Source organism: Oncorhynchus kisutch, linkage group LG27, assembly GCF_002021735.2.
Source record: "Oncorhynchus kisutch isolate 150728-3 linkage group LG27, Okis_V2, whole genome shotgun sequence".
In the NCBI taxonomy this organism is placed as follows: Eukaryota; Metazoa; Chordata; class Actinopteri; order Salmoniformes; family Salmonidae; genus Oncorhynchus; species Oncorhynchus kisutch.
In genome coordinates this window covers 26,487,373-26,505,304 of record NC_034200.2, presented here as the reverse complement: position 1 = coordinate 26,505,304, position 17,932 = coordinate 26,487,373, and the positions used below count along the sequence as shown (strand labels likewise).

Genomic DNA, 17,932 nt, shown 5'->3' with positions numbered 1-17,932 from the left:
GGTCTGGGAGGAGATCCCTCAGGAGACCATCCGCCACCTCATCAGGAGCATGCCCAGGCGTTGTAGGGAGGTCATACAGGCACGTGGAGGCCACACACTACTGAGCCTCATTTTGACTAGTTTTAAGGACATTACATCAAAGTTGGATCAGCCTGTAGTGTGGTTTCCACTTTAATTTTGAGTGGGACTCCAAATCCAGACCTCCATGGGTTGATACATTTGATTTCCATTGATAATTTGTGTGATTTTGTTGTCAGTACATTCAACTATGTAAAGAAAAAAGTATTTAATAAGAATATTTCATTCATCTAGGATGTGTTATTTTAGTGTTCCCTTTATTTTTTTGAGCAGTGTATATACACCCAAGCAGATATTGTATACATGTTGTATACATTATTTTACCATATTTGATCAGTTTCCAGAATGAAAGTTGTCCTGACTAAGAGGACTGGCATCTGAGCAATATGACTTAAAAAGAAAAACTTGTACATCTATGAGTAGTACCCACCTCTTCTCTACGATCTCCAGGGTGAGGTGCAGCAGCTCTCTCTTGCTCTTCTCCCTCCTCTTGATCATCTCCAGGATGGTGACGGCTCGGCTCAGGTCCCGTCGCAGTTTCAGCATCTTCTCATATCCAGCCTCCTCGTTCTTACGGTTCTGAGGGGGGCAATTTCACCATTAATTAACTAATCTGCTGTCAATAACCTAGGGTAAGCCTATAAATCAGTTGAAATGGAAATGCATAGGGGTACACACACACACACACACACACACTTGGGGCCAGTTTCCTGGACACAAAGCCTAGTCCTAAACTAAAAACCATGCTCAGCAGGAATTTCTAATGACCAGGACTAGGCTTTATCAGTGTACGGGAATCGTGTCAACTACCCCTTATAATATTATCAGAGACCTGGCCGTGCCAGGACAACAACCTCTCCCTCAATGTGATCAAGACAAAGGAGATGATTGTAGACTACAGAAAAAGGAGGACCGAGCACGCCCCCATTCTCGTCGATGGGGCTGTAGTGGAGCAGGTTGATAGCTTCAAGATCCTTGGTGTCCACATCACCAACAAACATGGTCCAAGCACAAAAAGACATTTGTGAAGAGGGCACGACAAAACTTATTCCCCCCCCAGGAAACTAAAAAGATTTGGCATGGGTCATCAGATCCTCAAAGGTCCTACAGCTGCACCATCGAGAGCATCCTGCCTGGTAAGGAAACTGCTCGACCTCTGACCGCAAGGCACTACAGAGTAGAGGTCGACCGATTATGATTTTTCAACGCCGATACCGATTATTGGAGGACCAAAAAAGCCGATACCGATTAATCAGCCAATTTTGTGTTATTTTTTTTATTTGTAATAATGACAATTACAACAATACTGAATGAACACTTATTTTAACTTTATATAATACATCAATAAAATCTATTTAGCCTCAAATAAATAATGAAACATGTTCAATTTGGTTTAAATAATGCAAAAACAAAGTGAAGAAAGTAAAAGTGCAATATGTGCTATGTAAGAAAGCTAACGTTTCAGTTCCTTGCTCAGAACATGAGAACATATGAAAGTTGGTGGTTCCTTTTAACATGAGTCTTCAATATTCCCAGGTAAGAAGTTTTAGGTTGTAGTTATAGGAATTATAGGACTATTTCCCTCTATAGCATTTGTATTTCATTAACCTTTGACTATTGGCACTTTAGTGTTGCCAGTGTAACAGTATAGCTTCCGTCCCTCTCCTCGCTCCTCCCTGGGCTCGAACAAGCAACACAACGACAACAGCCACCATCGAAGCAGCGTTACCCATGCAGAGCAAGGGGAACAGCTACTAGAAGTCTCGGAGCGAGTGACGTTTGAAACGCTATTAGCGCGCGCTAACTAGCCAGCCATTTCACTTCGGTTACACCAGCCTCATCTCGGGAGTAGATAGGCTTGAAGTCAAACAGCGCAATGCTTGACTCACAACGAAGAGCTGCTGGCAAAACGCACGAAAGCGCTGTTTGAATTAATGTTTACGCGCCTGCTTCTGCCTACCACCGCTCAGTCAGATAGTTGTATGCTCAGTCAGATTATATGCAACGCAGGACACGCTAGATAATATCTAGTAATATCAACCATGTGTAGTTAACTAGTGATTGTTTGATTGTGTTTTATAAGATAAGTTTAATGCTAGCTAGCAAATGACCTTGGCTTACTGCATTCGCGTAACAGGCAGTCTCCTTGTGGAGTGCAACGAGAGAGGCAGGTCGTTATTGCGTTGGACTAGTTAACTGTAAGGTTGCTATATATATATATATATTTTTTATTCGGTGCATTTAAATACAGATTTCCGATTGTTATGAGAACTTCATATCGGCCATTCCAAATAATCGGTCGACCTCTACTACAGAGAGTAGTGCGAACGGCCCAGCTGCTATCCAGGACCTCTATACCAGGCGGTGTCAGAGGAAGGCCATAAAAATTGTCAGACTCCAGCCACCTTAGACTGTTCTCTCTGCTACGCTACCGCACGGCAAGTCTATGTCCAAGAGGCTTCTAAACAGCTTCTTTACCCCCAAGCCATAAGACTCCTTCCTGAACATTTAATCAAATGGCTACCCAGACTATTTGCATTGCTGCCCCCCCTTTACAGTGCTGCTACTCTGTTATTAGCTATGCATAGTCACTAATAACTATACATGTACATATTACCTCGACTAACCACTGCCACCGCACATTGACTCTGTACCGGTACCCCCTGTATATAGCCTCGCTATTGTTATTTTACTGCTGCTCTTAAAAGATTTGATATCTATATATTTTTTTTTAACTGCATTGTTGGTTAGGGCTTGTAAGTAAACATTTCACGGTAAGCTCTACTAAACCTGTTGTATTCGGCGCATGTGACAAATAAAATTTGATTTGCCCTGGTCTAGAGGTGGGATCCTACCTTTCTGGTCTGCATCTTCTCCGTCCTTCTGCGAAAGGCCACGTAGGGGTCTGAGGTGCTGGAGCCGTCCCTTTTCTCCTGCTTCACAGTGGGGTGCAGCGTGCCGTGCTTGCCGTTTTTCCTCTTCCTGGTCCAATAGTCAAACACTTCCTTGATCAGCTCGTCATCCTCCTTCAACAGCAGCTTGGCCTCCTGCAGGCTCACTGCCTGATTGGGAGAAGAGGTGAGGGAGGAGCAGGGAGTCACATTTGGGAGGCGGCAGAGTCTCTGTTCTGATCCCCTGATTGTAGAGTAACAATTTCTGGTTTCTGTAGCGTGACACAGCTTGATGTGCAAGACAGTACACCCCCTGGACAGGATGCTAGTCTGATGCTATGACTGCCCATTGTAGGCTACTCCCCCTTATCCCATCAAATGCACCCTATTCCCTGTGTAGTGCTCTATTTTTGACCAAGGCACTTAGGGCTCCCGTCAAAAGTAGTACCCTATATGTAGGGAATAGTGTGCCATTTAGGATGCAGATTCCAAGACTTACCTGCTGCCCACTGCCTTTCTCCAGACGGTCGACCATCTCCTCAAACTGCAGGAAGGTGATCTCCATCTTCTTCTTTAGTTTGTGAACAAACACCTCGTCTTCTGTGTCCAGGTCATAGTCCGGCTGCTCTGTGTCCAGGGTGAAAGCTACAGGTGAGAGAGGGAGAGGTGAGAACTTCAGACATGAGAATGGAGTAGAGATGGGGTGACAAATGTAAAGTTAGACAGACCATACCGATCATTTTCACAGGTACTTTGCTGATATTGTTCATGACGATAAGTAGTCTATACTAGAGAAATGTGAAGTTTGAAATGAAATATATTTGCTAATATGGGTGATTAATTGTTAACCGCTCTAGGGTATGTGGGACGCTAGCGTCCCACCTGGCCAACATCCAGTGATATTGTAGAGCACCAAATTCAAATACGGAAATACTCATAAAAATTCAGAAAACAAAGCATATTTTACATGGGTTTAAAGATGAACTTCTTGTGAATCCAACCACAGTGTCAGATTTAAAAAATGCTTTACAGCGAAAGCAAACCTTACGATTATTTGAGAATAGGCCAGCAGACAAAATCATTAACCAGTAACCAGCCAAGCAGAAGAGTTACACAACTCAGAAATAGAGATAAGATTAATCCCTTACCTTTGATGATCTTCATATGGTTGCACTCAGAAGACATTCATTTACTCAATAAATGTTCCATTTGTTCAATAAAGTCTCTTTAACCTCTTGAAGCTAGGGGGCACTATTTTTATGTTTGGAAAAAATAACGTTCCCAATGTAAACGGCCTATTTCTCAGGACCAGATGATAGAATATGCATATAATTGACAGATTAGGATAAAAAAAACTCAAAACCGATATTGCAGGGGAAACCCTGAGGAAAATCTAACCAGGAAGTGGCTTCTATTTGGAAAACTCCATGTTCCATAGCCTCCCATTGCTCCATTTAAAGGGATATCAACCAGATTCCTTTTCCTATCGCTTCCTCAAGGTGTCAGTCTTCAGACATAGTTTCAGGCTTTTATTTTGAAGAATGAGCGTGAACGACCACATTGCGCAAGTGGATAGGTGGGGGCTCTGAGTGAATTGTGCGCAAAAGAGAAAGGCGGCCATTGTTACTCCCGGTCCTGGTGAAAAGCCAACTGTCCCGGTTGATATATTATCGAATAGATATTTGAAAAACACCCTGAGGATTGATTATAAAAAAACATCTGACATGTTTCTGTGGACATTATGGATATAATTTGGAATTTCTGTCTGCGTTGATGTGACCGCTCTTTCCGGTGGATTCCTGGGCATAACGCACCAAACCAACGGAGGGATTTGGATATAAAACATATCTTTATGGAACAAAAGGAACATTTGTTGTCTAACTGGGAGTCTCGTGAGTGAAAACATCCGAAGATCAAAGGTAAACGATTCATTTGATTGCTTTTCTGATTTTCGTGACCAAGTTACCGGATGCTAAGTGTACTTATTGTTTTGTCAAGCGATCGATAAACTTAAACGCTTGTATTGCTTTCGCTGTAAAGCATCATTTCAAAATCTGAGACGACAGGTAACAAAAGGCTAAATAAACTGTGTTTTGCAATATTGCACTTGTGATTTCATGAATATTTTCTAGTAATATTATTTGACTGTTGCGCTATGCTATTCAGCGTTGCTGATGACAATTATACCGGATCCGGGATGGGTGGTTCAGAGGTTAAAATCCAAAAACCTCAGTTTTTCCCCGCTCGTTTTCTTCAGTAATCCACAGGCTCAAACAGTCGAAAAGGGCAGACAAAATAAATCTAAATTGTATCCGTAAAGTTCATAGAAACATGTCAGACGATCCTCAGGTTGTTTTTAGCCTAAACGATCGATAATATTTCAACCGGACAATAAAGTCTTCAATATAAAAAGGTTGACAAGAAAGGCACTCTCTCGGGATTGCGCATGAAAATGCTCTGACACAGCAGGGTCCACTCATTCAGACTGGTCTTACTCCCTCATTTATCAGAATACAAGCCTGAAAGAATTTCTAAAGACTGTTGACATCTAGTGGAAGGCATAGGAACTGCAATTTGAGTCCTAAGTCAATGGATACTGTAATGGCATTGAATAGAAAACTACCTCCTGAATGGATTTCTCAGGTTTTCGCCTGCCAAATCAGTTCTGTTATACTCAGACACAATTTTAACAGTTGGAAACTTTAGAGTGTTTTCTATCCAAATCTACCAGTTATATGCAGGCTGTTTAATTTGGGCATGCTTTTCATCCAAAATTCCAAATGCTGCCCCTACCCTAGAGAAGTTAATGAAACAATTGATAGCTACAACAACCTTGAAAATAGAACCAGTGTAAATTTTCAACAATTTGGCATGCGGCTCACTCCGGAGAACTCTTAACCTCTCTGGGATATTTGGAACACCTGGCCAAAAGCTAGTGAAAATGCAGAGCGCCAAATTCAAATAAATTACTATAAAAATCAAACATGTAAGATACCAAATTAAAGCTACACTTGTTGTGAATCCAGCCAACATGTCAGATTTCAAAAATACTTTTTGGCGAAAGGAAACAATGCTTTTATCTGAGGGTAGCACCACCGTATACAAAGAAAGAAAGCATATTTCAACCACGCAGGCGCGACACAAAACGCAGAAATAAAAATATTTAATCATGCCTTACCTTTGACGAGCTTCTTTTGTTGGCACTCCAATATGTCCCATAAACATCACAAATGGTCCTTTTATCGATTAATTCCGTCCATATATATCCAAAATGTCAATTTATTTGGCGTGTTTGATCCAGAAAAACACTGGTTCCAACTTGCGCAACGTGACTACAAAATATCTCAAAAGATACCTGTAAACTTCGCCAAAACATTTCAAACTACTTGTGTAATACAACTTTAGTTATTTTCTAAAGTAAATAATTGATCAAATTGAAGACAGGATGATCTGTGCTCAATAAAGGAAGAAAACAAACTGACGCTAGCTTTCTGGTCACGCGCCTCTATCAAACAGTACACATGAAGTGACACTCGTTTTGAACAGGGCTACTTCTTCATTACACAAAGGAAAAACCTCAACCAATTTCTAAAGACTGACATCCAGTGGAAGTGGTAGGAACTGCAAGCAAGTTCCTTAGAAATCTGGATTCCAATGAAAACCCATTGAAAAGAGAGTGACCTCAAAATAAAAATCTGAATGGTTTGTCCTAGGAGTTTCGCCTGCTATGTAAGTTCTGTTATACTCAAAGACATGCTTCAAACAGTTTTAGGAACTTCAGTGTTTTCTATCCAAATCTACTAATAATATGCATATCTTATCTTCTGGGCATGAGTAGCAGGCAGTTGAATGTGGGCCTGCTTTTCATCCAAAATTCCAAATGTTGCCCCCTATCCTAGAGAACTTAAGGTCTGCCCACGCCTGCAAAAGCTACGCGTCCATGACGCCCCAGTGTAGCTCTCCTGTTACCACTGAGCACACATGCTAACGTAGTAGCATCACAGTAGACTGGTGCTTAAGCCAATGCATATCCATTCCAACAGTTCAAAAGAAGAGCTGGATGCTCCCCTTTCCTATTACGGGATACAGGAGACCTTCTAGCCCATCTTCCCAGTTTGACATAATGCTGACTTATGTTCTGAGCTACTAGTATTACAAGACTAAAGCAATGGTTGTATTGATTGGGGTAAAGTGATTCATTTACATTTGGCCGGTTCAGCAAATCAAGCCAGAGAAACTTTATGGCAGCATCTTGGCAACTGCATTTAAATGTAGCTTTCAAAGCCCAAGACGGATGACAATGCTGAATCCAAAACTAACACACCTTCATATAAATCAATTAAATTCCAATCATGTTAGATTGAGTTTTCGGCAGCCTCTACTAACAAGGTAATGTGAATTAACGCAATTGCCTAGCTATAATGACACAGAAAAAGGTTGTGGGGAAAAAATTAAGTTACATATTGCAATATTATTTTGGGAGGATATAGATATGACTAAGTAACAATTGTTGTGCTTCTGTAGTTAGCAACAACAACTTTTCAGAACTTATTTCCCTTACTGATCAAAATTAGTTTGTCTTTCCTCTCTGCAGCAGACATATGGTGAGCAATATGTTGGGAACATCAAAGCACATTATCGAATCGGCACCTAAGTATCGTGATATTATATTGTGAGTTCCCTGGCAATTCCCAGGCCCATCTCACATCGGACAATAATGACATAAGCCCAGGAAATACAATTTAGCTGAGCTCTTATCTTGAGCAATAACAAATAGTATGATTCATGTACAAGAGGATTAGGCCTACTAAATTACTACAAAGGCTAGATCCCGCAACGCTTAAGAATTATGCCTTACAAGTCAACTACTACCAACAAAACTCCTTGCCATAGAGTGGTGGGGAGGAGGAGTCTACAGAAGCAATTTGACCTTTCATTTTCCAGATTCAGGTTCACTCAAACAACATTTTACTATTGACAGTCTCAAAGTCAGCTGTAATTGTATATAGATTGGCTCTCCTTCAATATGTATTAGTTAGTCTCTGAATTGGTTCATGCAACTTTGCCACCAGGGCATAAAACTACTCATCACTATTGCCTAGCAACAGATAAACCACATACTCAGATGTTATCAACACCTCTCCATAAACCAAGCTGAGGTATGACCAAATCCCAAATGCCAAATCCCAACTTCCTAGGGACTTGTGGAGATCTAAGAGGATGTGCCAGCTGCAATCAATATGGAAACAGTTCCACCCTCTGATAGGCTAGGTGGAAGATTCATCTTATACCAATCAAATCCTGTCAGATTGCCCAAAGTGCATAGGGAGAGTGTTTGGGTCGATTTGAGATTGAGCGGTAGTATAGGCTACTAGAGCCTTGCAGCCAGGTCCACTACTCACGCTGTATGTGAATAAGCTGCTTTGGCATCTTGAACTCTCCGGGGTAGAGGGACTCGTAGTAGGCAATGTTGCCGTCTGCCTCCGGGACAGGGATGACCATGTTGTGTTTCTCTCCATACACCGACTGAGCCGACATGGCCCTCTGGAGATGGTGTTCCTAGAGAAAGAGATCTTAATAATAAGCAACACATTCGGCAGAAGCTTTTATCTGAAGCGACTTACAATCATGCGTGCAAACATTTTCATGTGGGTGGACCCAGCGGGAAACAAACCCTCGATCCTGGTATTGTAGTCACCATGCTCTATCAACTGTGCCACACAGAACCAGAGAGAGGAGTAGAGGAATGAGGTCAAATTAATGAACATACCTCTGCCCAACAGGCCCTAGGATTTAACAATCAAATCAGACCACTTTAATAGGTCAATTGACAGGGTCAGCTGGAAGTTGAAGTAATTGACGCCTAGAGTACATAAGTCAGAGTGAATCTCAAGCACTGTGCAATCTTATCCGTTTGCTAGGATTAAATCAAGGGTCAAATCATTACTGATAGAAACAGAATCACCTTCAGAGTTTAGGTGATTGTTTTTCTAGTACTCTCTCTCTCTCACAAAGGACTGGAAAATGGAAAATATATAACAGCAGGACTTGGAAAGGCCAGGGTAAAAGTGCTGGAATGGTAGTCAGTCACCGATTTACTAGGCTATTCCCCAGGTGCAAAACCCAAGTACACTTTATATCCAAGGCAATATGTAGGCTTAACTCATACCAGTTCCGTAACTAAAAATTCATATTCTTCGGTTTCAAAGTCTGGGAGCTAGTTTGGACCAGGCACCTGGCAGATTATGCACTTTACAGCAACAAATAATGACCGTCATCTCAAATCACTACAAACCACCAGTGGAACAGGGTTCCATTAGCCGGTAAAAGCCAGCTTATGGCCAATAAAAAATGAGTGATTTATAAAAAAAAAATTTAACGTTTATTTAAAAAATGCAATCCCATTGCAATGTTTTCCACGAGTAGCTAGCCAAATAGAAAAAGTAGTCTGCCAGGCAACCACCGACTGTTTGCTCATTGCTGTTGCTCTAAGATGGCAACGCCGAGCAAATGCACCAATTGAATCTCAACAAGGAAACAGTCGGTACTGGTATTTGATTAACAATTATTGAAAAAGTATGGATTTCAGAAAACAAGGATGTGCAAGCAACTACAGAGGACAAACATAGGTACACGGTGGGCATTCCATAAAACATTTAAGTATTGACCTTCGGTGAATCAATGTATTCAGCGCTAGATTCCATAAAGCCTGGTCTCTTACCAATGTCTGCTTTTTACCTGATCCAAATATTTATGCAATAATGGTATAACTGATCAAACTTCTATAGGCCACACACACAATATTCTGCCCTTATGAACTCATGTATTTTAGTGTGGTATTGTGTTTACAATTGAAAACACAAAATGTATGAATTTAGTGTATTGCTATTTGTTTTTGGATATCGTCTAGGCCAGGGGCACTCAAGTACTATTTGAGAAGGTCCAGTCACAAAGGTCCAGGTGGATCATGTAATTAAAACGGCGTAGTAAACGCCCACCTCACAAAAAAAACTGTTCACACCCCGCTTATTGGCAGAGGGAACATTTTGCAGTTGAAAGCAATTATACACATTTAACATGGAGAAAATCTTTTTTTTTACATTTAAAGGCAAATTTTCTGCAATTCTACACATTCTTCCATGTCTTATGTGTGGTTATATGATACCAGGGGTCGAAGCCCAACCTGCGGTCCATATTGACCACGTTCTGGGTCCTGATTTGGTCTACCAGTTGAGAATTGAGGGGGGGGGGGGGGGGGGGCTCTTGGCTCATATGACCTTTAACACATCTTTTGAGATTAAAGTATTTCACTGCCAGATATGAATTGCCACAAAGATCAGAATATCAACAAGTGTTTGCAACTCTGGTCTATGAATTGCAGTTTGCCATTTATTTCACTGATCCAGATAAATTCTTTAAGGCCTAATATGCAGCCGTTTTTATCTCAATATGGTGAGTGGCGGACGATTCTCCTCCATTGTTTAAATCTCTAGTTTGGGAACACTTCGGCTTCCCAGTAGATTTCAACGGCGATGGACAGAGAGTTATGGATGAAACGTTAACAGTACGTCACCACTGTTCAATAGCCTATGTAGCTGCCAACACCTCAAACATGTTGACACGTTTACACTGAAATTACCCCACTTTTCCTACCACCAAAGCAAGACAGAAATGCAGAGACAACTTCATCTCCTCTGCATTCAAGCAGCTTTTCACAGTCGATTCTGACCATGCCATTCTAGGTGGTTGAGAACGTGGTAGTACCTGCTCTAGCCTATATAAGCAAGCCAAAGTTGTTAATTTCACTGAACAAAAATATAAAAACGCAACAATTGCAAAGATTTTACTGAGTTACAGTTCATAAGGAAATCAGTCAATTCCTTTGGCCCTAATCTATGGATTTTACATGACTGGGAATACAGATAAGCATTGTCGGTCCCAGATACTTATGTTGTCTCACTCTTCAAAGTTGCTGGATATTGGCGGGACTTGGAACACTGTCGTACACGTCGATCCAGATCATCTAACATACTCAAATGGGTGACATGTCTGGTGAGCATGCAGGCCATGGAAGAACTGGGATATTTTCAGCTTCCAGGAATTGTGTACAGATTCTTGCGGCCATCACGAGGTGATGGCGGCGGACGATTGGCACGACAATGAGCCTCAGTATCTAGTCACGGTATTTCTGCATTCAAATTGCCATCGATAAAATGCAAATGTGTATGTAGCTTATGTCTGCCCATGCCATAACCCCACAGCACTCTGTTCAATGTTGACGTCAACAAACCGCTTGCCCACACACTGTCTGCTATCTGACCGGTAGAGTTGAAACCAGGAGTCGCCTGTGAAGGGCACAGTTCTCCAGCGTGTCAGTGGCCATCGAAGGTGAGCATTTGCCCACTGAAGTCCGACACAATGCCTAACGTCAGTCAGGTCAAGAGCCTGGTGAGGAGAACAAGCACGCAGATGAGCTACCGAGATTATTTCTGACAGTTTGTGCAGAAATTCTTTGGTTGTGCAAACCCACAGTTTCATCAGTTGTCCCGGTGGCTGGTCTCAGACGATCCCGCAGGTCAAAAAGCCAGATGTGGAGGTCCTGGGCTGGCGTGGTCATTATGGTCTGCAGTTGTGAGGCTGGTTGGAAGTCCTGTCAAATTCTCTAAAACAACATTGGAGGCAGTTTATTGTAGAGAAAGGAACATAAAATTCTCTGGCAACAACTCTGGTGGACATACCTGCAGTCAGCATGCAAATTGCACGCTCCCATTAAAAAAAACATCCGTGGCAAAAACGTGACCCCAAAAACCCAAAATGAACCGTGGGTTCGGCGAACCACTACACCCCTACCAGCAACTACAAGGAAATAACACTGATTGAACGAGCACTAAAAGTGTACAAAAATTTGATCAGTTGCACAATATATAAACCACAATACAATACATTGACAACACTTGGACTTTAAAGAATCCTGTACGAGTCTGCCAACTTCCACCGGCTTCAAGTTTCCTTTTAAGAGGCATTTTCTCAGCTATCTGCAACACAGAATTGACTGAAGAAGCAGTCATTAAACATGGGCTTTTCTACACAGAAAGGAGCAGTTGACTACTCCACTGTCAACACGGATTAAAATCAGACGACCTACAGTGCCTTCTGAAAGTATTCACACCCCTTCACTTCTTCAAAATGTTACAGCCTGAATTTAAAATAGATTAAATTGAGATTGTGTCACTGGCCTATACACAATACCCCATAATCAAATTACGGACTCTTCTTTAAATCTGCGTATTCCTCCAAAGCTTAGTTGTCCTGAGTCTGCACAACTCTGCCAGGACCTAGGATCAAGAGAGACACTCAAGTGTTTTAGTACTATATCTCGACACAATGATGAAAATAATCATGCCCTCAACCTTCAAGCTGCATACTAAAAGTGGCAGTAATAAAGCCTCTTGAAAAAGCCAAACCTTAAACAAGAAAATATTTTTTTAAACTACAAATAGGAATCTCCCATTTCTCTCAAACTTTTGGGAACAATCTGTTGCGCAGCAACTCACTGCCTTCCTGAAGACAAACAATGTATACGAAACGCTTCAGTTAGGTTTTAGACCCCATCATAGCACTGCTCCTAGACCTTATTGCTGCTTTTGATACCACCGATCACCACATTATTTGAGAGATTGGAAACCCAAATTTCGCTGAAACACAGTGAAGCCCGAAAATTGCCCTCCCTGGAAGTCTGTGTTTTAGACATGTGGATTGCGGCAAGTGTTCTACTTCTAGATTCAGACAAAAAGAGATTCTTGTTCTAGGTCCCAAGAAACAAAGATCTTCTGTTGAATCTGACAATGATTCTTACTTTCTGATTTTTGCAATGTTACTCTGGACCCTGATCTCTTTTGACGAACATATCAAGACTGTTTCAAGGACAGCCCCCCCCCCCATCTACATAACATTGCAAAAAGCAGAAACGTTGTCAAAAAAAAAATGCTGAAAAATAATCCATGCTTTTGTTACTTCTAGGTTAGACTACTGCAATGCTCTACTATCCTGTGTGAATTTAAGTATGCTCTCTATTTCTCCTTCGTTCTTTCCCTTACCCAGAGGACCTGAACCCTAGGACTATGCCTCAGGACAACCTGGCATGATGACTCCTTGCTGTCCCCAGTCCACCTGGCTGTGCTGCTACTCCAGTTACAACTGTTCTGCCTGCGGCTATTGAATCCTGACCTGTTCACCAGACGTGCTACCTGTCCCAGACCTGCTGTTTTCAACTCGAGACAGCAGGAGCGGTAGAGAAACTCTGAATGACCAGCTATGAAAAGCCAACTGACATTTACTCCTGAGGTGCTGACCTGTTGCACCATCTCCAAACACTGTAATTATTATTATTTGACCCTGCAGGTCATTATGAACATATTGGCCATGTTCTGTAATAATCTCCACCCGGCACAGCCAGAAAAGGACTGGCCACCTCTCATAGCCTGGTTCCTCTAGGTTCCGACCTAGGTTCTGGCCTTTCCAGGGACTTTTTCCATGTCACCGTGCTTCTACACCTGTATTGCTTGCGGTTTTAGGATGGGTTTCTTGTACAGCACTGTGACATCAGCTGATGTAAAAAAGGGCTTCAAAAATACATTTGATTGATGTCAAAGTGGAATTATATTAACAAAATAAAGATAAAAAGCTGAAATGTGTTGAGTCAATAAGTATTCAACCCCTTTGATATGGCAAGCACCAACAAGTTCAGAAGTAAACATTTGCTTAACTCATAAATTGCATCGACTCACCTTGTGTGCAATTATAGTATTTATCATGATCTGAATGACTACTTTATTTGCTGTACCCCACATACAATTCTTTAAAAAAGGTCCCTCAGTCAAGCAGTGAATTTCAAACAGATTCAACCAAAGACGTTTCCCAATGCCTTACTAAGGGGCCCTATTTATTGGAAGAGGAGTTAAAATAAAAAAGTTGAAATTGAAAATCAAGGAGCATGGTGAAGTTATTCATTACACTTGGTGTATGAATACACAGTCAATACAAAGATACAGGCATTCATACTAACTCAGTTGCCGGAGGGGAAGGAAACCGCTCAGGAATTTCATCATGAGGCCAATGGTGACTTTAGACCTAATAAGACTAGATTCGTTTTACTGTGGGAGGTTGGACAAGGTAATTATATACACGAGCATAAAAACTCCATCATTAGTCCCGTCCAAATATGCGGTGGCAGAAGTTTTTACATGGGAGGAGAGTAACAAATCCAGCCAGAATAACCTACTGTTTATTGGAAAAAGCCACGGTCCTCTGAAAATACTAGCCATGTGCAAATCGACATCCATGTGTTTAGAAAGTATGTCTGAGTTTGACAGGTGTTGCTCACAGTTTGAGCAAGAAAACTGATTCGATAAATTGAAAAACTATGCACTATACAGTGCATTTGGAAATTATTCAGACCACTTAACAAAATCTTTAAAAGTTAGGTCACAGCCTTGTTTTTTTCCACCCTCATCTACACACAATACCCCATAATGACAAAGCAAAGACAGGTTTTTAGAAATGTTTGCTAATAAAAAAATCACATTTACATAAGTATTCAGAACAACAAGTGGCTGGGCCAGTCAAGGACATTCAGAGACTTGTCCCGAAGCCACTCCTGCGTTGTCTTGGCTGTGTGCTTACGGTCGTTGTCCTGTTGGAAGGGGAACCAACACCCCAGTCTGAGGTCCTGAGCAGGTTTTCATCAAGGATCTCTGTACTTTGCTCCGTTCATCGCTGCCTCGATTCTGACTAGTCTCCCAGTCCCTGCCCAGTCTTGGCATTCAGGCCAAAGACTTCAATTTTGGTTTCATCAGACCAGTGAATCATGTTTCTCACGGCATAAGAGTCCTTTAGGTGCCGTTTGGCAAACTCCAAATGGGATGTCATGTGCCTTTTACTGAAGAGTGGCTTCAGTCTGACCATTCTACCATAAAAAGGCCTGATTGGTGGAGCTCTTCAAAGAATGTTGTCCTTGTGGAAAGTTGTCCCATCTCCACAGAGAAACTCTGGAACTCTGTCAGTGACCATCAGGTTCTTGGTCACTTCCCTAACCAAGACCCTTCTCCCCTGATTGCTCAGTTTGCCCAGGCAGCCAGCTCTAGTTAGAGTCTTGGTGGTTCCAAACTTCTTCCATTTAAGAATGATGGAGGCCACTGTGTCCTTGGGGACCTTCAATGCTGCACAATTTTGTTGGTACCCTTCCCCAGATCTGTGCCTCAACACAATCCTGTCTCTACGAACAATTCGCTCGACCTTATGGCTTAGTTTTTGCTCTGTCTTCTGTGGGACCTTATATTAGGCAGGTGTGTGCGCCTTTCCAAATCATGTCCAATCAATTTAAATTTACCACAGGTGCTCCAATCAAGTTGTAGAAACATCAAGGATGAAAAAATGTAAACTGGATGCAACGGAGCTCATTTCGAGTCTCATAGCAAAGGGTTTTGTTGGTCAAAAAGTTAGGATACACCTACTCATTCAAGGGTTTCTTTATTTTTACATTGTAGAATAGTGAAGATATCCAAACTATGAAATAACAAATGCAATCGTGTGTTTGCCTTTGCCTGGTTGAGGGAATGCAGAGTGCGTGCAAAGCTGTCAAGGCAACGGGTGGCTACTTTGAAGAATCTCAAATATAAAATATGAGTAGTTTAACACTTTAGTTACTACTTGATTCCTTGTTCTGTTTCCACTATTCTACAATGTAGAAAATAGTAAAAATTAAGAAAAACCCTTTAACCTCTTTGGGACCGAGTAGCTTGGATGAATAATATATGCTATATATGCCAGTTGCTAATATATGCATATTATTATTATTAACAGTTTCTAAAACTGTTTGAATGATGTCTGTGAGTATAACAGAACTCATAGCAGGCAAAAACCTGAGAAAAATCCAACCAGGAAGTAGGAAATCTGACATTTGTAGTTTTCCAAGTCAATGCCTATCGAATATACAGTGTCTATGGGGTCATATTGCACTTCCTAAGGCTTCCCACTAGATGTCAACCGTCTTTAGAAACTTGTTTCAGGCTTCTGCAATAAAGGAGGGGGGAATGGGAGATGAATGAGTCAGTGGTCCGACAGAGTTAGCTCTCGTTCCAGTGCTTTTCTACAGACAATGGAATTCTCCGGTTGGAACATTATTGAAGTTATGTTAAAAACATCCTAAAGATTGATTCCATACATCATTTGACATGTTTCTATGACCTGTAATGGAACTTTGAGTTTTTGTCTGGACGTAGTGCTCGCGCCTCATGAAGATGGATTACTGGGCTGAACACGCTAACAACAAGTGGCTATTTGGACATAAACAATGGACTTTATGGAACAAATCAGTCATTCATTGTCGAACTGGGATTCATGGGAGTGCATTCTGATGAAGATCGAAGGTAAGTGAATATTTATAATGTTATTTCTAACTTCTGTTGACTCCAACATGGCAGATATTTATTTTGCTGGATTGGGCTCTGGAGAGCCATACTCAGATTATGCTTTTTCCGTAATAAAAAAAAAATGAATTCGGACAGCGGTTGCATTAAGGAGAATTGGATCTAAAAATACCATGCATAACACGTGTAACTTTTAGCAATGTTTATTATGTGTATTTCTGGGATTTGATGTGGCTATCTGCAAAATCACCAGATGTTTTGGAATCAAAACATTACTGCACGTAATGCACCAATGTAAACTGAGATTTTTGGATATAAATACGCACATTATCGAACAAAACATACATGTATTGTGTAACATGATGTCCTATGAGTGTCATCTGATGAAGATCAAAGGTTAGTGATTCATTTTCATCTCTATTTCTGTTTTGTGAGACTTCGATCTTTGGCTGGGAAAATGGTTGTGTGTTTTTGTGACTTGGCGCTGACCTAACATAATCATATGTTGTGCTTTCGCTGTAAAGCCTTTTTGAAATTGGACATGATGGGTAGATTAACAAGGAGTTTTTCATTTGCTGTATTGGACTTGTTAATGTGTGAAAGTTACGTATTTAAAAAAAAAAAAAATGAATTTCACGGGCTGCCTTTTCAGCGGAATGTTGTCGAGGGGTTCCGCTAGATTTCCACGTTTAACATTTTACTTCATATTATGAGGCACGTCTTATCTTGCTTTAAGGTGGCCTAGCAAAAACCCGACAATAGAAACATGGAACCAATTATATTATGCCATTGAAACAAGTAGCCTATTTCTCTCATGTTCTATTGGTTTTCAAATCAACTCGTTGTTCAGAAGTCAGTGGCACAATCCTAGTCATATTAGCAACCCATCCGAATTGTTGAATCTTCAGATGTCCCCTCTTATTTCTCATGGATATTTTAATCTCCGTCACATGAATCCACTCACATGTGGGGTGCGCTTTTGGAAACGGTTTTCCCGCTAATTGCATTACGGAACAAACATCTGCGAGCAGCCTACTGCCGGGTGTGCATTACTATGCTTATGTGAAGAAATAATAGTATATGAACACTAAGCCAAACGTTCTGGTCTGCTGCATCAGCCTGCTTTTCAAAAGTGTAATTATTTTATTTATTTTTTATATACTGGTTGTATGAATTTGGGCATCATCGTCCCACAACGGTCCCAGACAGGTCAATTGTTCTACTATGGGGGAATAGTAGATTGAATTAAGCTAGTGATTTTGCTGTATCGTCGGTAGATGACGTAATGACGCCACAAAAAATATAGCACTACACGTACAACACAGCCCAATGTATGCTGTGTGGATCGAGCAGTCAACAAGTCGAGCAGTCGTTTGAAAGAGTAAGAACATTTCAGCGAGACAATGCAAAATCCATTAACGCCAAGATAATGGAATTCATTGCCCTTGACAATCAACAGTTCTGTCGTGGATGATGTTGGCTTTCGCCGACTGGTCGAGCACCGGTACACACTACCAAGTAGGCGCTATTTTTCAA

At 41.3% G+C, this 17,932-nt stretch overlaps 1 protein-coding gene across 2 annotated transcripts in view; it reads right to left on the bottom strand.

The window, feature by feature from the left end:
* LOC109871725 (enhancer of polycomb homolog 1) overlaps positions 1-17,932 on the bottom strand; it is a 47,338-nt gene that overhangs the window by 14,826 nt on the left and 14,580 nt on the right. For both annotated transcript variants that reach the window (XM_020462697.2, XM_020462696.2), the window contains 4 exons: positions 8,372-8,528; positions 3,469-3,614; positions 2,934-3,140; positions 509-657 (listed from right to left, as the gene is read on the bottom strand). In XM_020462697.2, coding sequence (XP_020318286.1) covers positions 509-657; positions 2,934-3,140; positions 3,469-3,614; positions 8,372-8,507 — 638 coding nt within the window. In that variant the 5' untranslated portion in view covers positions 8,508-8,528. The remainder of the gene's footprint in view (positions 1-508; positions 658-2,933; positions 3,141-3,468; positions 3,615-8,371; positions 8,529-17,932) is intronic.